The sequence below is a fragment of the Papaver somniferum genome, chromosome 9 (assembly GCF_003573695.1).
Source record: "Papaver somniferum cultivar HN1 chromosome 9, ASM357369v1, whole genome shotgun sequence".
In the NCBI taxonomy this organism is placed as follows: domain Eukaryota; kingdom Viridiplantae; phylum Streptophyta; class Magnoliopsida; order Ranunculales; family Papaveraceae; genus Papaver; species Papaver somniferum.
The window spans coordinates 49,757,457-49,779,107 of NC_039366.1; the positions used below are offsets into that span (position 1 = coordinate 49,757,457).

At 38.8% G+C, this 21,651-nt stretch overlaps 1 protein-coding gene across 1 annotated transcript; it reads left to right on the plus strand.

Moving 5' to 3' along the window:
* The first annotated feature begins 699 nt into the window (after nt 1–699).
* On the plus strand, nt 700–2,821 carry LOC113311927. Its single transcript, XM_026560711.1, has 3 exons — nt 700–1,012; nt 1,116–1,922; nt 2,064–2,821. Exons 1-3 carry the CDS (start codon nt 700–702, stop codon nt 2,819–2,821), a joined length of 1,878 nt encoding a protein of 625 aa, XP_026416496.1.
* The last annotated feature ends 18,830 nt before the right edge of the window (nt 2,822–21,651 follow it).

The following is a 21,651-nucleotide window of genomic DNA, read 5'->3' on the forward strand; positions in this document are numbered from 1 at the left end:
GGGCCTTCTGATGTTGTTGTGAATCCTATTGGCCTAACGGTTGAAATGTTCAACTCTGTTTTTCAATCACAGATTACAACCATAGTGAGTATTCCGCCGTAATGTCGTTTAAACTTTTCTAGAACCCTTAAAACCACTTTGGACAATGTGATTTCAAATCCTAAAAACCTAGATGCTTGGCTAAAATTACTTCTTCTCCCATCCTGCACCTTGAATCTTTACATGCTCAAATGTTCAATGGAAGAAAGATCTGGTATGCGAAGGAAATTGCAGACTGTTGCAATTAATCAAGCCCTGAACAAATGGAAAGAGCCTAACGGCTATGTCACTCTGATTGAGAAGGTGCTTGAACTCTCAAGGAAAAACAAACAGCGTAAACAGTCTTGCAATAAGAAAAATAAGAAGGAAAGTGCCAATATTGCTGCCTGCAGGAAAAAGATCAGTTATGTCCATTACACAGCAGCCATTCGGGTTCTGTGCTCAGATGGTATTGCACCTAATAACTCAGACACATTGTATCAACTTCAACAAAAACACCCAGATAGCTCTCCTCCATGTATCCCTGATGAAGATATCATAGCACCACCTCTTTCGGTTGATGCGAAAGTTGTTCAAGCCGCAATCAAAAGCTTTCCTAAGGGAACCGCGTGTGGCAGAGACCGTTTGAGGGTCAGCATCTCCTTGATGCGTTGAGTGGCAATGTTGTTGCGGTTGCTGATGAGCTATTACAATCCATTGTTGGTGTGGTCAACTTGTGTCTATCTGGGTGCTTGTCCATCCATTCTCGGTGATTATGTTGCCAGTGCCCCTTTAACTCCTCTTCTCAAACCAGATGGAGGTGTTAGGCCCATCGCAGTTGGTATTTTTTGGAGGAGGTTGTGTTCCAAACTTGCAACAACTTCAGTTTGCAAGAACATTCTTCCATACTTGAGAACATATCAACATGGTGTTGGTGTTCCATGTGGCGGTGAAGCTATCTTACATGCTGCAAACAGGCTTCTCGAGACAAAAGGTACTTGCAATTCAATTACAATGATGTTGGTTGACTTTTCCAATGCTTTCAATCATGTAGGTAGATCTACATTGATTCATGAAGTGCGTGCACATTGCCCTAGCATCTCCAAAATGGGTTGAATTTTGTTACTCTAAACCTGCTAGGCTATACTACAGTGATACTACTCTATCTTCTGCCAAAGGGGTTCAGCAGGGTGATCCATTGGGTCCGCTCTTATTCGCTTTAGCATTGCACCCCCTTGTTCTTCAGATTGCTGCACAATGCACTTTGGACATGCAAGCATGGTACCTCGACGACGGTACAATTGTAGGAGATACTCTTGAAGTTGCGAAGGCTTTGGACATCATACAGAATGAAGGTCCTAAGAGAGGCTTACATCTGAATGTTACCAAGACGGAATTATTCTGGCCTACTATCGATCCAAGACGCAATGAAGTGGGAGTCTTCCCTGCCAATATTTGCAAACCTATATCAGGCGTAAAACTACTAGGTGGACCTGTCAGTTTAAACACTAATTTTTATAGTGATATGGTCACCAGCAGGGTCGATAAAACCATAGCATTGATGCAAAAGATCCAGAAGTTGCATGATCCACAATGCGAAATTCTGCTTATCCGTAATTGTGCTGGCATATCAAAACTCTACTTTACTCTCAGGAAAACCAACCCACAAGCATTACAAGTTGCTTCTTCTCACTACGCCAAGCACCTTCTCGACTATCTGAGGCAAATCATTGTAGGCGACGGTGCAGGTTTTGGCTTAGTGCAACAACGTCTTGCAACCTTGCCTATTAAAGACGGAGGCTTGGGAGTCTACACTATGAAAGATACCAGTACATATTGTTACCTTGCATCTTATGCACAAACTAAGCACCTGCAGCACACCACCTTGCAACCTACATCTTCAGGTGAGCCATGCCACATCTATAATCACGCCTTGCAGCTATTTACATGAGCTTGTGGGCTATCCTAATCTGAGTTCAACATCAACGACACTGCCCCCCATTTCATGAAGTCATTGGCAGTAATCTACTTTGGTGTTGTCAAAGATTTTATGCTCTCTAGCCTCCCCTTCAATGAGCGTGAGTCGATCATTTGGCGATGCAACAAAACAGAACATGCCATGGATTTTCTGAAAGTCATTCCTATTACTGGGCTCAACCAGTCTGTTGGTCCTAGACAATTTCAGTCTGTCCTCCAATATCGCTTGGACATACCAATGTTTGTTGCTGATAGTGTTTGTTCTAGCTGTGCTAAGCCGATGGATATCTACGGAGACCATGTTGTGCACTGTGCTAAAGACGTGGGACCTAAATACAGACATGATATGGTAAGAGATTTGATCTCGGAAATATGCTACAAGGCTTCTATTCCTGCCCAGGAAGAGGTTTCGTTGGGATTTCTTTCTAACAATGACAATGATCTTAAGCTGGCAGATATCTTAGTACACAGCTGGGAGGATGGGAAGGATGCGTGCTTTGACATAACAGGAGTCTCACCTTTCACTGGTGCACGTACTCGGATGTTCACCCCTGGACAAGCCATTACCGCTGCTGTCACACGCAAAAATAATAAATATCTTGACAAGTGCATTAGTAATGGTTGTGGTTTCGGTGTCTTGGCTTTCACTACTTTAGAAGAGTTGAGTTGTGACTTTATTGTTTTTATAAAGAGGTTGAGTAACCGCCTTGCTAGTCACGATGTGAACTACAAAGTTGGCAGTTTACTCTTCCATAGACTAGGTATTATTATTGAGAGAGGAGTTGGAGCCCAGACTGTCGCTAGGATGCCAACTAACCACTTGTAAATACTCTTTTTTTTTGTTGTTTTGCAATAAATTCCTTTTTTTTTATTATTATTATAATAATAATATTATGCCTTCATGGTTTTTCAATATTATGCCTTCGTCGGCTCCCTTTTATAATAATAATAATAATAATAAGGACTTAATCAAACGCTTGGGCCTCGCCAGTTCAAGGAAGTTGTCTGTTACAGACTTGGTGTACCTATTTTTAATATTATTGATGTTTGTGCTTGTTGTAAGAGGAAGATGGATGTCTATGGAGATCATGCACTTCATTGTTCAAGTGAGGTGGGTATAAAGTTAAGGCATGATGGTGTTAGGGATGTTTTTTCAGATATTTGTTACAAGGCCGGAGTTACTGCTAGAAAGGAGGTCAATCTTGGGCTCTTATCTGATGATGCCAAGGCTTTAAAGCCCGCTGATATTCTTGTTTATAATTGGATTAACGGGCAAGATGTTTGCTTTGATGTTACGGGTGTCTCACCCTTTTCTAGTATTAGTGGTCGGGCTTTCGTTCCGGGTGTTGTCATTTCTAATGTTGTTTCACGCAAACAGGCAAAATATTTGGATACGGTGACTGCTCATGGGTATGGTTTTGGCGTCCTTTCTTTTTCCACTTTAGGCGAATTTAGTGAAGACATGGTGATTCTCTTGAAGAGGTTGAGTAATTGTATAGCTAATTACGACCTCAATTAAAAAATAGGTAATTCTTTTTTTTATAAATTAGGTATTTCAATTCAAAAAGATGTAGGGGATCAACTTGTTGCTAGGTTGACCTCTATCGACATTATACCTTGTATTTGATTCTTTTTTTAATAAAAGCCTTTGCGACGCCTTTTTCAAAAATAAATAAATAATAATAATAATAATAATTTGGTTCATCACTAAATTCTCTGTGGTGGTTAAAGTAACAGAATCAACGATGTTTTTCTTTGATTCTTCAGCGTTTTTGGTGTTTCAAGTAGGTATTCGAATTCCGGTTTTCATTGTTTGTAGAAGGGGTTTTGTCGATTGGAGTTAGGGTTATGTATATTCAATTAGGGTTTGAAATCTTGTTTTTTATCAATTGGAATAGGGGGTTTTGAATTCGTGACTGATTGATTCAGAATTAGTGTTGTAGTATTTCGTCTCTAGGTTTTGTGAATTGGTTTTTCTTCCCTTAGCTTAATTCCTCTATAAATTTTCGCCTTTTTCTTAATCCAAGTTTTTCTTCCGTGTAATTGACGACGTTGCTTTAGGGATTTTCCTTGAAGACTTGGGTTTTGGTAATTGTTTTAATGCTCTGGTGTTTCCCTTCAGAGAGTGTTTGTAGCAACTGAATTGGGGTTTTTGTTTTTTTCTCATTCTTGAGCAATTTTGTGGAATCGGAATTTGTTACAAGGGTTGTGATTTACAATTGAGTTTTATTTCTTCAGTGTTGCTTCAATTCGGGATTGGTGGGTGATTCTGTCAGTATTTTGTGCCTTGTTTGTAACTGTGTTCCTCATCTACTATGAAGGTCTAATTATTGTTTTGTTATATGGTAATTCAAGGATTCAAATCTATTGAAAACTTAAATTTCCATACTCTAAACTTTAATTCATCGTTCTCGAAGTTTTTTTAGCAGTTGCAGGCATTTTTCCATGGTTTGATCCTCAATGCGGCAAACTCGGTCTTCTTCCTCAGCAACACCGCGACCTGATCTTGCATCATCGTCGAGATCATCTCCTAAGTCCTGTTCTATACCAGCATCGCAAGGCGGAAAAATTCACTGTCCTTTTAGGAACTACAATGGCTGTCATGGTGGGGTTGGAGGCAGAGGGTTTGCTAAAAGTGTTGTCTATAAGCATCTGTTGGATAGACATTTCCCCACTGAAAATGCCAAAGCTATATGCAAGGACAGGATACAACAACGTGTTGATTGCTTTGAGGCTTGGGAGCAGGCTTTGCAGGAATTGCAATGGTGGTTGTGCATTAGGTGTTTACGCACCCATGCATGGAAGAAACCATGTTGAGATCCTAGCCACCCTGATGTTATCATTGCAGGTCCTTCCAATGGGAATGGAGCAGATTTTTTAATTTCTGACATTGTTAAGCCTCGGGTGTCAGTGGAGTTGGTGACTGCTACTCAACCTAATGTACAACGGATTGATAACATCGCTACGAATCTTACAATTGAGATGCTCAACCTAATTTACCAACGGCAGATAACAACTACGGTTAGTATCCTTCCACCTTGTAGGTTACAGTTTTCTCGAACTTTAAAAGCGATGCTAGACAATGTGTTGGCTAAACCCTCGGACCTAAATGCATGGCTACACCTCTTTCTATTGACAACTTGTACCTTGAATCTGTACCAACCCAGGAATTCCACAGAAGAAAGGTCGGGCACTAGGAAAAGGTTGCAGATGGCTGCAATCAATGAAGCTCTGGCAACATGGAAGGAACCGAATGGCTGTTTTACCATGGTTCAGCTCTTGCTTGACTTATCCAGACCCAATCCCAGCGCAAACACACATGCAACAAGAAGACGAAGTGTGATGCCAATATACATGCCTGTAAGAAGAAGTTGAGTTACGGTCATTTTACAGCTGTTATTCGAGTCTTGTCTTCCAATGGTGTTGCACCCCCTACACCTGACACTCTTTACGAGTTACAGTAGAAGAACCCTCAAGCACCATCTCCTCTCATTCCTTCTGACGCTATCTCAGCAGCGTCATTAACTGTTGATTCTAAGGATGTTTTATCAGCTTTGAAGAGTTTCCCAAAAGGTACTGCTTGCGGAAGAGACGGGCTTCGTGCCCAACATTTGTTAGATGCACTTAGTGGTGCTGCGGCGGCTGTAGCTGATGATTTACTACAGTCGATAGCTGGGGTTGTCAACCTATAGTTGGCAGGAAATTGTCCTATGGTTTTGGGCGAGTTCGTAGCAAGTGCTCCCTTAACCCCTTTGCTTAAGCCTGGTGGTGGTTTAAGACCCATTGCGGTGGGCACTATATGGAGACGTTTATGCTCCAAGTTGGTAGTAAGCTCAGTTTGCAAAGACATGACCACCTACTTAGGAAATCACCAGTTCGGGGTAGGCATACCAGGGGGAGGTGAAGGGATACTACATGCAGCTAATAGACTCTTAGAACTGAAATGACATCACAAGATCATGACAATGCTGCTGGTGGATTTCTCCAATGCCTTTAACTTAGTGGAACGTACTGTGTTAGTCAAGGAAGTAAGAGAACGGTGCCCAAGTATTGCCAGATGGGTAGAATTCTGCTATTCGCAACATGCCAGACTTTATTACAATGACTCAATCTTGTCTTCATCACAGGGAGTTCAACAGGGCGACCCACTAGGGCCTTTGTTGTTCGCTCTAATTTTACATCCTATGGTTAACAAGATTGCGGCTGAATGTAATTTGGATTTGCATGCTTGGTACTTGGATGATGGTACCATTGCAGGTGACACCATGGAGGTTGCCAAAGCTCTCAGGATTATACAACGGGATGGCCCTGCGAGAGGTCTGCATTTGAACATCGGTAAAACCTAAATATTTTGGCCATCCATCGATCCAAGACGCAATGATACTAATGTCTTCCCAGCTGCAATTAGTAAGTCCACGGATGGAGTTAAAATACTAGGGGGACCTGTGAGTTTGAGTCCAGATTATTGTAGTAACATGGTTGTAGGCAGAGTACATAAGACAACACAACTGATGCACACTATTACTAAGTTATAGGATCCACAGAGCGAACTACTTCTACTTCGCAATTGTGTTGGCGTGTCCAGACTCTACTTCACCTTGCGTAAAACAAGTCCACAGGTGTTACAGGAAGCTACAATGTTGTATGACCAGCAATTGTTTAAGTTCTTGCGTCAATTAATTCTAGGGGATGGCGCTGGTTTTGGCATCGTTCAACATCGTATGTCTACGTTGCCCATTAAGGATGGCGGCTTTGGGATTTATACAATGGCCGATACATCCAAATATTGCTACCTTGCATCACGCGCTCAGACACAACACCTACAAGGTCTTATTCTACAGGATTTAGCTCCACTCGAATCTAGCCAGCACTATCAGCAGGCTCTACAAGTTTACACTCAGTCATGTGGTATTTCTCTTTCTAGTTTTAACATCAATGATGTTGCCCCCCAGTTCATGAAGTCTTTGGCGGCCCGATACTTTGGTGTTATTACGAGCGAACTTCCCACAAGATACACGTTGTCTGCTAGAGAATCTACTATGTGGCATTGCAGCCGTACAACTCATGCAATGGATTTCCTTAAAGCCATGCCAATTCACGGCTTTAATCAGGCAGTTGGTCCACGACAATTCAGGTCAGTTCTTCAATATCGATTATGCATCCCCTTGTTTACTACGGACAGTCAATGCACAAGATGCAATCGTGACATGGATATCTACGGAGACCACGCGCTGCATTGTGCCAGACTGTCAGCCCCAAATTTCGTCATGACTTGGTAAGGGATGCGTTTGCTGACATTTGTTATAAGGCAAGTGTTGCTGCTCTCAAGGAGGTACCCATGGTCTTTCTATCCGAGAATTCCACAGCTATGAAACCCGTAGACATACTTGTATACAATTGGATAAACGGTCGTGATGTGTGTTTTAATGTTACCGGGGTTTTTCCCTTCACAACTGCCCAGACTAGCAACTTCAGGTCGTGCTATTTCTATGGCAATTTCTCACAAGCGTAACAAATATTTGGACAAGTGTTCAACACATGGTTATGAGTTTGGCGTTCTAGACTTCACAACCCTAGGCGAACTAGGCGAAGACACATGTGTTTTTTTAAAGAGGTTGAAAATTGTCTCGCTAGCCAAGATACAAATTGAAAAATCGGAGGTTCTCTTTTCCATAAATTAGGTATTATTATTCAAAAAGGTGTTGGTGCTCAGCTACCTTCTATCGATGTGTATTAGTTTTGATTCTTTTGTTAATAATAATAATAAAATAATAATAATAACACACTGCCCTAGCATCTCTCGTTGGGTTGAATTCTTCTATATGCAACCTGCCAGGCTATATTATCAAGAGCACATTCTCTCCTCGACACAAGGGGTTCAGAAGGGTGACCCTCTTGGTTCCCTTCTTTTTGCTTTAGCTTTGCACCCTCTTATCGAGAAGATTGCATCCACTTGTACGTTGGATTTCCATGCCTGGTATTTAGACGATGGCACCATCGCAGATGACACTATGGAAGTGTCTAAGGCATTGAAGATTCTCCAAGAGGATAGACCAGGCTACGGGTTACATCTGAATTTTTCGAAGACGGAATTATTTTGGCCTTCTTATGATACGAGAAGGGATTCTGATACTGCCTTTCCTGCGAATATTGGTAAGCCAAAAGATGGTGTTAAATTGCTTGGTGGACCAGTCAGCCTAGATATGAACTTCTGTAGTAATGTGGTGTTGAACAGGGTTGACAAAACCTCTCAGCTCATAGAAAAGATTCAAGAGCTGCACGATCCTCAGTGTGAACTTTTGCTTTTGCGTAACTGTACTGGAGTATCGAGGTTATATTTTTCCCTACGCACTACTTGCCCCCAGGCGATTCAGAATCTTTCCACGCGCTTTGATGATTATCTTATGCAGTATCTTCGTCGTCTTATAGTCGGAGATGGGGCTGGTTTTGGCTTAGTCCAACAACGACTAGCCACTCTCCCCATCAAAGATGGTGGTCTGGGTATTCTTACTATGACAAATACTATGCAGTACTGTTACCTTGCATCTCAGGCACAAACCCAGCATTTGCAGAATTCTATTTTGAGGCTGCCTGCAACAACCGACTTATGTCCTGGTTTCCATAATACTTTGCAGATCTTCACACAAGCTTGTGGGATCCCCCTTCCTGATTTCAACATTAATGATGCCGCCCCCCATTACATGAAATCATTGGCAGCTATCTACTTTGGAGCTATCAGGGAAAAGGTACCTTCTCGCTTTTCTTTTTCTGCACGTGAAGCTACTGTTTGGCAATGTAATAGATTTGATCATGCTATGGATTTTCTTAAGGAAATACCTATTCCTGGGCTTAACCAGGCAGTTGGTTCCAGGCAGTTTAGCTCGGTCTTACAATATCGTTTAGCTATACCCCTTTTTGAGGAAGGTAATAAATGTACCTGTTGCGGCAAACTCATGGATATCTTTGGCGATCACGCTATCCATTGTGCTAGGGAGGTCGGGCTTAAATTTAGACATGATTTAGTAAAAGATATTCTGGCAGACGTGTTACAGAACTGGTGTTGCGGCTAGAAAAGAGGTTTCTTTGGGCGTCATCAATAATAAAGATTTTCGGCCAGCGGACATCATGGTTTATAATTGGGTAAATGGGAAGGATGTTTGTCTCGACGTCAATGGGGTCTCTCCGTTTATCAGTGCTAAAACACGCAATTTCATACCAGGTCATGCCATTTCTGCAGCAATTACTCGCAAGAACATTAAATACTTAGATGTTTGCACTTCTCTCGGGTATAGGTTCAGTGTTTTGTATTTCTCCACTTTTGGTGAGCTTAGTACGGATTTCTTAACTTTCCTGAAGAGATTAAGGAATTGCATGGCAGGACATGATGCCAACTTCAAGATAAGCAATTCTCTTTTTCATAGGCTAGGGATCGTTATTCAAAAAGGTGTTAGTGCCCAACTTGTTGCTAGGCTACCCACCATCTCTTGTAATATTGATTTTGAATAATAATAATAATGATAATAATTGTAATAAATAAATAAATAATAATAATAATAATAAAGCTCTACGGTCCGTGGCTGAAGTTGCATCGTCAGCATCAGCCCCATGCCCCAAATTGGCGCCAACGTTCCGGGAAGCAAAGCTCTACGAGTGTCTAGTCGTTCACTAGTGCTAGAACTACTTCCTTCATCCCAGGACATGCTATTTCTGCGGCCGTTACTCGCAAATGTAATAAATACCTAGACAAATGCCTGACACACGGATATGAGTTTGGTGTTTTGGCTTTTTCAACATTTGGTGAATTGGGAGAAGATACTTGTATATTTTTGAGTAGGTTGAAGAATCGTCTTACTAGTCAAGATGCTAATTCCAAAGTAGGAGGTTCTATTTTTCATCGTATTGGTATTACTATTCAGAAAGGTGTTGGTGCTCAGCTTGTTGCTAGGCTACCAACAAACTCTTTGTAAAAAATAATAATTGTAATTTTAATAATATAATAAAGTTTTTCATAAAAAAAAAATAAAATAATAATAATAATAAATAAGATTAACATGGAAGGTAGAGTTAGTTTGCCCCCCTTTTGACACAATCTCAACCCTTCCATCCGCTTCGGATCCTTTGGCTAGGTTACCCATGAGGCTCGCTGGTAGGCTAGCACAGCAACCTGTTCAATTAATGTAGTAGCATGTCGTTGGAGCTTAGCTTGTTAGGCTTCCAATTAGTTTTATGTAATAATCGTTATCCAATAATATAATAAAATTTTAATAATAATAATAAAATCTTATTTATTTATAACTGGAAAAACGGTCGGGATGTTTGTTTTGATGTTACCGGTGCTTCTTTGTTCACTAGTGCCCGAACGACTTCTTTCACACCAGGCCAAGCTGTCTCTGCTGCAGTTACTCGCAAACGTAACAAGTACTTGGATAAATGTTTAGAACATGGGTATGAGTTCGATGTTCTAGCTTTTCAACTTTTGGCGAGTTAAGTGAAGATACTTGTGTATTTTTGAGAAGACCGAAAAATTGTCTTGCTAGTCAAGACACTAATTGTAAAGTAGGAGGGTCTCTTTTTCATAGAATAAGTATTACTATTCAGAAAGGGGTTGGTGCCCAGATTGTTACTAGGTTACCAACTAACTCCTTGTAATTTGACTTTGTTTCTTAATTTAAGTAAAGAAAATATTCTCGTTAAAATAATAATAATAATAATAATAATATTTAAATGTAAAAATCAAAATTAAATTATTATAATTAATTGATTAAAATATGAAAAAAATATGAATAAAAATATTATTTTTATATTAATGTAAAGAATATTCAATATAAAAAATATTTTTTATTATTAATAGTTGGCATTTAAAATATTATTTAAACCATGTTTGTTTTCGTCATTAATCACATCATAAGCACTTCAACATAACTATTTACCAAACAGAATTTACAATTTATTGGTTCCAAAGCTTCTTACTTATTATAGTTTACCAAATGTCTAACCGCTTTATTTTTACAGCACAACACAACAACACACAACACAACACAACATAAAAACGCTTTTATAAAACTCACAACAATACCAAACTCGTCTTCAATACAATTTGTTTTTTAAATCTGGACGAGGTTTCTGAGTTTTTCTGCTTGGGAGCTTTTTCTCGTTAACGAAATTTTTGGTGTCTTGTGGTTTTCTTTTTCCACGTTATATTTTTTATATTTATAATAGGAATAATACAAAATTAATCGGTCAGATTAAGACAACTATGAATCATGATGTTTCCTCTTGAACCTACGTCACAATATAAGAACACCACGACACTAATATCACATATATATAAGAAAACAAACCTATAAGTGTCTTCTACCCGCAAAAAAAAAGGATGGAAATTTCTTCAAGGAAATGCAACAAAAGCTGCGCGCACATTATTAAGCACCGGATTGTATTCGCCTACATATGCTCGAATGAAAAAAATATGTAACTAGTCGCTGCTCTCGGTAATAACAACCCGCTCAAGAAACAAAGGAGAAAATAGTAACCGCTCCTGTGAGCTTTCATCAGAAGCCGATCAACGTCTATAGATCTGAAATGTCAAAATATATTTTCACTATGAAGTGCGCTCATTAGATGATTGAGATGCTTCATCTCCAAACCAAGAAAACTCGAGTCATAATAAAACAAACGAAAATAATACTTTAGCAAAATGAAATAGGGTCCGGATCATGGGACTCTTTGTTTGAACACATAGTTTGGACACAATTTGCTAGCCGTCCATTATACTTAATCTAAAACGGTAGTACTTGTTGATGAGGTGGCATTCTTTTTTAGGCATAAAACATTAAACGGATTGAAGAGTTCATTGGGATTGTGAAGCCAGATCCAACTATTTTCTCTGTAATTGCGTGATCTGATCTTGCTGTTTCTATCGTGATTGTGTGCAATCGTAAGATTGGCTTGAGATTAATTTGTCCGATAGGCAAGATAAAAAAAAGTAGTCACAAACTTCTTCGTCTCATCGTTTGTGATTCCATAATATCTTGTTTCGCTAATCGATTAAATTATTGTGAGGTGATTGATATTTCTAGGCTGTTCTTCGGGAATATAAGTCAGATATATCAATTGGTTCTTGTTCACCTTGATTTATTAAAAGACGGAACAAAACTCGTAGGTATTTCTGTGGGAGACAGATTGATCTATTCCTGTAGACTTTTTTGTGTGATACAAATTTGTTTATTAAAGTCTTCGACTTTGGGTCGTAGCAACTCTTAGTTGTGGGTGAGATTAGCTAAGGGAATCAAGTGCGTAGTATCCAGCTGGGATCAGAGACGTAAGGAGCGCAACTGTACCTTGGATCAGTGTGAAATTGATTTGGGTTCAACTACAATCCAGACCGAAGTTACTTTGTAGTAGGCTAGTGTCTGTAGCGGCTTAATACAATGTGTGTTCAATCTAGACTAGGTCTCGGGGTTTTTCTGCATTTGCGGTTTCCTCGTTAACAAAACTTCTGGTGTCTGTGTTATTTCTTTTCCGCATTATATTTTGTTATATAATTGAAATATCACAGGTTGCGCGTTGAATCGGTCAATTGGTAACCTTTGGTTGTTGATTGAAATTGATTGATCCTTGAACATTGGTCTTTGGTACCGTTCAAGTTAATTTCTCTTGTATTCAATTGGACTCGCAGATTTCTATTTGCTTGAGTAAGTATTGAATCGAGAAATTGAGATATAACTCTTTAATCTACTTTTTATTAAGATTGAGTCTGACTGTCTAGTTGATTCTCTTGAAAGTATATTGGAGTTAGTCCATACAGATTGCTAAGAGAAATATTCGTTGTACCCACACTTTTTCATTTGGTATCAGAACAGGCAAACACGTTTAAATACCTTATAAGTCTGTGTTTGTAGTGATTGACTCTATGAACATAAATTATATCTCCATAAACGTACCACCAGTCTTTGATGGCTCTAACTACTTGTGGTGGAAAATTGCTCTGCGTGCTTTTCTTCAAGCTCGTGATTTTCAAACATGGGTTCGTGTTGTTAATGGTTATACTCCTCCGGTTGATACAGAAGGCGATGTGTCTAGATCTAAGGATATTGGTATATATAGTCCAGAAGAAATCCTTGCTGCAAAGCAAAATTCTGACGGCTTAAATGCTATCATACATGCCATTACCCCAGATCTTCAGCATCATGTGACTACGTGCACAAAGTTTAAAGATGCCTGGCATATCTCAGAAACCGTATTTGAAGGAAATACCTATGAAAAAGAAGCTAGGCTTCAAAACCTAAATTCTGATTGGGAAAACCTTTGTATGGCAGATGAAGAATCATTTGATGAGTTTAATCACAAAGTGTCTGAAATTGTTAATGCATCCTTTGCATTGGGTAAGACTATTCCTGAAAAGGACATTGTGATGAAGATTCTCAGATTTCTGCCATCCAGATACGATTCTAAGAAGCATGCCATCGTTGAAGGAAATAACCTTGATACTCTTTCCAGAATACTCTGGTTGGGAAATTGAAGATATTTGATCATGAGCATACATCCAAATCTAGAAAGGATGTTGCGTTCAAAGCACAAAAGAACACTAAATTACTTGATAAAAGTAAAAGTGTTTGCATCTCTGAAGATGATCTTTCTGAGGCTGATTCATCAGATGAAGATCTTGACAAGTCAGTCTTGTTGATCACTAGACAGTTTAGGGATCTTCTTTTAAAGAGAAGTAAACGGTTCTCCAGAGATAAATCCAGGTCATCAGATAAACCCCATAATCGTGTTCCTCCTAAAAATAGGGATAATGATGAGACTGATGACGAGGATATGCCTTAGTGCTTTAAGTGTAAAGGTTTTGGTCACTTTGAAAATGAGTGTCCAAATCTAAAGAAATATACTAGGAACAAAGGTCTTGCTGCAACTCTTGATGAAATGTCTGACAACTATGATTCTAATGAAGACGAAAAATCAAGTGTTGCACTTCTTTGTGAAAATATTGATTTTGATAATTGTAGCAATACATACATCAATCTTGATATTCTTTCAGAAGAGAACTCAACCAATCTGGAATAAAAAAATTGACCTTTCCGTTGGAAACTCTTTGTCTAATTTTTCAGGTTCTACTATGTGTCTAGCAGCTTGCACATCTCGGATACCTGTATCATATTCCAGGTTGACATGCTCATATTTTTCTCTCAAGGGTCATGAACTATCAAAGTGTTACAAGTACAAACACAAATTGAGACATGTCAACAAACTTCAACGAAGATCAAATCGATTAGCAAACAAGCTTAAACTTGTTCAAAAGACCGCAGATGTATGTAAGATTTTATCTTCGTCAAAGAAGTTAGTTTCCAAGGATAAGACAAGACCATTGGAAAGAAAGTTATGGTCTAAAAACTATGAGAAACAGGGTTCTATGAATTCCGATCGAAAAGGATGTGATGGACAGATTATTGTTCATCCCATCTCAACTTAAATTGTCTTGGTTAGTGCAACTTGTCTCATGTTCCTGATTAAAAGAGACAAGATTTTTCACATCTCAGTCTCTAAGAAAAGAAAAGCCTTTAGTTGTTTTGATTTTCTTTGTTTGTTTTTGCCTTGAGAGCATTGTAAAGTCTGGAATTCATGCCGCCTTTCATATCTAATTGATATTGGAAAGGACTTCCCTGGTTAATCAATAAAAGAGGGTTAAAATAGACAATTCTACATTTTATATGGTTGAGAGTTGTGTATACACGAACCTATGTTAAAGGTTTCGTAACCCTACATATCTTTTCCTTCCCCGAAACTCTTTTTAATCAAAGACTGCTTGTTGAGCTTATTTTGTGACTTCCTCTCACAAACCCATACGCATATGGATACTCCAAGCATCATGTCTTCTGATGGAAATATGTTAATATGATTGTTAAGCCATCAATCATGAAGGAAAAAGAAAAATCTAGGATACCTCCAACTTTGAAAAGAAAAAGAAGGAATGTGAGGAAGCCAAGAGCTGTTCCTTCAAATTCTCAGAAGTTTTCTGATGTTCTTGAAGAGTTGAAGGAGACAAGAAAGGAGATTCAACAAATAAAGGCTTTTTTTATGAGAACTCTTGAAATTCAGAAGGCCCTTGATGAGTGCTAAAAAGTGCATATTTCTATATATTTTTCTTGGCATTTAACTCATCTTTTGTGCATTAATTCTACATTTTATCCCATATTCTGTATTTTCATTGTTTTCAAGAATAAATACTTTTCTTAATTAATTTTGCATTTTTAGGTACTAAATAAAGCCTGGTTAACTCACGGAGCGAAAAGAACAAAGAAACGGCAAAGACTCCCGCAGAAAGGCAGCGAAGAATGATGTTTGAAAGAGCCGGATCAACTGGAAGTGGGCTTGAAGAGGAAGAATTGTCCTTAAAGAATATATGGGCTTGGCATACCCAAGGCCCAAAACCCTCACCCAAACCCATTTCCAATATCCATACATGTCTCCTTCGCCAGCCGTCAGATTGGATCACATCTGAATCCAATGGTCGCAGCATCGCCAGTGCATCAAAGTCTGAAGCTCCTGTCTAACACTACAACACCTAACTCCATCTTGAGCCGTCAGTTTCGTTGTATTAGAAATCCGACGGTCGATACCAGTCTCTTTACTTGTAGCCGTTAGATCAATCTATCATTTCCGCATCCCACGGCTCAGCTTTGCGAATCATCGAGACTTGATGCAACCGCTCAACACCCTAATACCCAATTCTATACCCATTAGCCAAACATGCCTTAACCCTAAAACTATCGATCCAAACTTTCTTCTTCCATCTTCTTCACCCATTCCCTCCCATGCCGTCGCTGCCAATACCACCAACTCCGTCTGCACCTTCCATACCGCCACCACCTTCATCATATTACTCTAACAACCAACACCCATCACTCTATCTACCTATTACATCAACCTCTCGATCTTTTTCTCTCTGAAACCCTAGTTTTAGGGGTTGATGAAATAGGTTAGGTTAAAGATGAAATTGGAAGCAACAAGAGATGTAGGAGACGCACAAGAGGGATGGGTCGAAATCAAAATCAAATTTCAGAGAGTTGGTATGATTTAATTTCGATTTAGGTGAAACCCTAATTTTTGGGGATTTTGATATTTTTATGTTGCAACTATAAATAGGGATGTGTGGGTGTTGTAGAAGGGATGCCTGGATTAGCCAGAGCATCAATAGGAATAGTTTAGGTTTTATTTTGTAATTTACATTTCCATGAACTGTTAGTTTTATGGTTTGTGAATCTTTCAGTTCCACAATTTTCAATTCAAATGCACTGTTAAATATTTGTTATTCAGAACTCCAACATATTTTGAATGTGATTGTGTGATTGTTACAATTTTCATTAAGCTCATGTTCATGTTATGTTCTTATGTTAGCATCAGTAGGATAGTTTTATACATTGTTGTCTGACAAACAAAATGTTTAAGAACTTCATCATGTTTTAATTCTACTACTAAGGCAGAGATGAAACTCTAGATAAATATAACCCTATTGTATGAGCACTTCTTCTCCATGACAGTTTGATGACAAGCATGTTTTAATTTCCGAAAAGGCTATATGAACTGAATGTAGTATAATCTTAGATTGCTTGTACCTTAGAAAGACAAGTAATGCTAGGGGATTGACATATGATAGCTGAGATTAAGGCATCGCTGTGATAGGAGAAGACTAGTATATTATCTTAGAGAATTATATGCAGCTAGGGGTGGAATTGAAGCCTTAGTTCTCACCTTATCCCTTAGCTTCCATCACTGCCCTTGGCTCACAGCCTTGGTTTGTTTGTCTTTGTTTCACTGTTTCTTTGTTCTCTGTCACTGTTACCTCATTGCTTTACTTACTGCCTTGTTAATTTAGATAACTAGCTTAAAAACTTCAACTATACACCCTAGTCCCTGTGGAAATGACCCGTTCTTGCACGAGCTACAATCGACATCGTGCACTTGCGGTTAACAAGTAGGCTTCCTCTTGCTCTTATTTTCTGTCCCGTTTCAAAGCCTACCAAGTTTTTGGCGCCGCTGCCGAGGACTGGTGTTGTGTAGTTGAAAAGAAAAAAAAAAAAAAAAAATTTTGCTCTTGCTTTTCTGTTTTCAACCTGCTGTAACTTAGCTGCTTTAGATGCAACTTTGTAACTTAGTCTGTAATTTCTGCATCATCTGCATCTGCATCTGCATAACCTTGCATCTGCATCATTAGCATATTTCATTGCATGCCTGCATCTTCTCCATATCTGCATCTTAGCTGTACTTGCATTTATCTTTTAGCTTTTTCTCTTGCTGTTCATTTGCATAATTGCATCACTGCATCTGCATTCCATTCACTGCATCTGCACCCCCATCTGCATCTGTAGCTGCATATTTTCTGTCAAGCATCTTGGCCTTGCCAACTACAGCTGCAAACTGCACTGCTTTATGCAGTTTTCCTTTTTTTTCCCCTGCCTTTTCTGTGTACTGATCACACACAATGAGTGTCAGGTAGTTGGTGTTGCTGATGTTTGTCTTCTGTTGCTGTGGAGTTTCTGCTGCTGGAGCTGAGCCTCTGGTGCTCTTGCTGTGGTTGCTGCAGCTGTGCTGCTACACTTTCTTCTTCTTCTTGTTGCTGCTGCACTGAACTACTTGCTGCTGGTGCTACTTGCTGCTGTGCTGTGGCTGAACTGATGCTGCTGCTGCTGTCAACTCCTGCTTTTGCTACAGCCAGCCTCTGGTGCTGCTGCTGTTTTCTGTGTTGCTGCTGCTGCTGTCTTGCTGCCTCCTACTGCTGCTGCTTCTTCTTCTTGTTGCTGTTGCTGATGAGCCTCTGGTGCTCTTGCTGAAGTTGTTGTTGCTGTGAACCAAGCCCAACTGGGCTGTGCAACTGCAATTACTGAGCAGCTGGGCTGTGCTAACTAGTAAGCCTAAACCCATCAGTAAACCCAATTTTTGGGCTTGTAATTTTAAGACTGAATGCTGGGCTTGTAGTTTAACTAAACTGTGGGCCTGTATTTAAGCTGAACTGTGGGCTTATTTTGTTTCTGAACTGTGGGTTTCAACCCTGAAATTTGAATTTCTGAACTCTGGGCTTGACCCAAATTAAAATTGGAAAAACAATTTTTAAGCCCAACTGGGCCTCGAATTTTGGCTATTCTGTTAGCCCAAAACCAAACTGAAACTGAACTTCTGGGCTCCTGAACCCAAACAGTTGGACCTCTTCTTTTTCAAAACCTTTTGATGGGCTCAATTCAAACTGATTCGTTGGGCTTCACACTCAGCTAGGCTTCATTTTGCACAGCAGTTGTGGGCTGTTTTCAAATTTCCTAGTGGGCTGTGCATTCTCCCGCCAATGTGGGCTTGCTCCCAATCTTAAAACCAAACTTTTCTCCCTAAAAAAACCAAAAAGTTTCTTTCTCCCTAAAAACCAAAATTTTCTTTTCTTTCTCCCTAAAAACCCAAAAAGTTTCCTTCTCCCATAAAAACCAAAGTTTTCCAAATGTTTCCCTAAAAACCAAAATTTTTCTTTTTCCCATAAAAACCAAATGTCTTTCATTCCCGACAAAACCAAATGTTTCCCATCAAAACCAAATGTACGTTAGAATTTTCTTGTATATAATCCAGTAGATAAAATTATTAAATCTTTTGTTTCTTTTGTACATATTCTGCTAATCCAATGTGACTCTTAACTGAAATATGTTGGATTTTTGCCTTGAATAACGGAGTTCTAATTTTGCTTTCGCCGTCAAATCGGGTATTCTCTTTCCTTTTTCTCTACTGAGCATAATCCTCTTCGTATGTTATAATTCTTTTCATATTTTGAAACATTGAGGACAATGTTTAGTTTAGGTTTGGGGGTATGGTATAGATACCACGATCACATGTTATAATTGAAAACAGAACTCTTTCTTTTTGAAAAAAAGAAAAAATGAAAAAAATGAAAATAAAAAATATAAAATTGTAAAAAAACATAAAAATGGAGCTCGTTTACCTTGAAATGTTGACTCTTGTGCATGTATGTAAACATAAGGATTCTTAGTCTAGATATTTAGGCACCCTGATTCTAGCACAATTCACATAGTGATAAGAAACTTGCACGTGCACGATCTACCAATACATGTATAGCCTCGATCTTCAAGGTGTTTGATAGGAAGTAACGATTGCTAATCACTTTAGAATACTGAACGAAACTTGACTAGCTTGTTCTTTGGTTGGTTGGGATAGAAGGTGGAGGTTACGTTAAGAAAAACAACCATCGAATTTAACTGGGTGCATCAAAAAGGGCTACCTCTTGCTAAGAGTCATGTAATTTTTTTGTTTCCTTTTGTATATGTATCAAAAGTGTTACCATGTTAAAAAAAAAAGAAAAAAAAATGATATATTTATTCAGAAAAAAATCAAAAAAAAAAATAAAAAAAAAAATAAAATCAAAAAAATCAAGTATTTATCAATTCCACCCTCTCTTGTTCCAAAAATAAAAGAGAGTAGTCAATGTAAATAAGAGTCATGTAAAGAGTCATCTTTTATTGTATTATAGTAAGCAAGGAAGGGTGCATGCCATTGATGTACAACGCGAGTAATTGTGAAATACCTCCAACTCATTCACAATTCTCGTAAAGTCCGGACAGCTAGCTAGATTTCGACCTCGGTTCTTAGCCTGAGAAACTATCTCTTGGTGATTAGTAGTCATAACATCCGATCTTTCTTTACGCATATGTAGATACACTTTACACTCTTATCACATGTCTTTATTTGTTATCAGCGCTAGGATTGTGCCTTTGATAGCTAGATTGACATATCCATTTTGCTGTGAGCTTCTACTGTCTTGCACATGTCACATTTCATGGAATCTGAGCTTATATTTTGTCATAGAACTTTGTAGGTACGTTCTAAGCAAACATTCACGAGACTTCACTCGTCCACTAGGGACACTTAGTGGTTTAAAAGGCTTAGTGCATACGCTAAATGCATTCGAGAGACCAGCGACAGTGGTATAGGTAGGATTTCCTTAGTTTTGTTTTACTTGAGGACAAGTAAAATTCAGGTTTGGGGGTATTTAATGAGTGCTAAAAAGTGCATATTTCTATATATTTTTCTTCGCATTTAACTCATCTTTTGTGCATTAATTCTACATTTTATCCCATATTCTGTATTTTCATTGTTTTCAAGAATAAATACTTTTCTTAATTAATTTTGCATTTTTAGGTACTAAATAAAGCCTGGTTAACTCACGGAGCGAAAAGAACAAAGAAACGTCAAAGACTCCCGCAGAAAGGCAGCGAAGAATGATGTTTGCAAGAGCCGGATCAACTGGAAGTGGGCTTGAAGAGGAAGAATTGTCCTTAAAGAATATATGGGCTTGGCATACCCAAGGCCCAAAACCCTCACCCAAACCCATTTCCAATATCCATACAGGTCTCCTTCGCCAGCCGTCAGATTGGATCACATCTGAATCCAATGGTCGCAGCATCGCCAGTACATCAAAGTCTGAAGCTCCTGTCTAACACTACAACACCTAACTCCATCTTGAGCCGTCAGTTTCTTTGTATTAGAAATCCGACGGTCGATACCAGTCTCTTCACTTGTAGCCGTCAGATCAATCTATCATTTCCGCATCCCACGACTCAGCTTTGCGAATCATCGAGACTTGATGCAACCGCTCAACACCCTAATACCCAATTCTATACCCATTAGCCAAACATGCCTTAACCCTAAAACTATCGATCCAAACTTTCTTCTTCCATCTTCTTCACCCATTCCCTCCCATGTCGTCGCTGCCAATACCAACAACTCCGTCTGCACCTTCCATACCGCCACCACCTTCATCATATCACTCTAACAACCAACACCCATCACTCTATCTACCTATTACATCAACCTCTCGATCTTTTTCTCTCTGAAACCCTAGTTTTAGGGGTTGATGAAATATGTTAGGTTAAAGATGAAATTGGAAGCAACAGGAGATGTAGGAGACGAACAAGAGGGATGGGTTGAAATAAAAATCAAATTTCAGAGAGTTGGTATGATTTAATTTCGATTTAGGTGAAACCCTAATTTTTGGGGATTTTGATATTTTTATGTTGCAACTATAAATAGGGATGTGTGGGTGTTGTAGAAGGGATGCCTGGATTAGCCAGAGCATCAATAGGAATAGTTTAGGTTTTATTTTGTAATTTACATTTCCATGAACTGTTAGTTTTAGGCTTTGTCAATCTTTCAGTTCCACAATTTTCAATTCAAATGCACTGTTAAATATTTGTTGTTCAGAACTCCAACATGTTTTGAATGTGATTGTGTGATTGTTACAATTTTCATTAAGCTCATGTTCATGTTATGTTCTTATGTTAGCATCAGTAGGATAGTTTTATACATTGTTGTCTGACAAACAACATGTTTAAGAACTTCATCATGTTTTAATTCTACTACTAAGGCAGAGATGAAACTCTAGATAAATATAACCCTATTGTATGAGCACTTCTTCTCCATGACAGTTTGATGACAAGCATGTTTTAATTTCTGAAAAGGCTATATGAACTGAATGTAGTATAATCTTAAATTGCTTGTACCTTAGAAAGACAAGTAATGCTAGGGGATTGACATATGATAGCTGAGATTAAGGCATCGCTGTGATAGGAGAAGACTAGTATATCATCTTAGAGAATTATATGCAGCTAG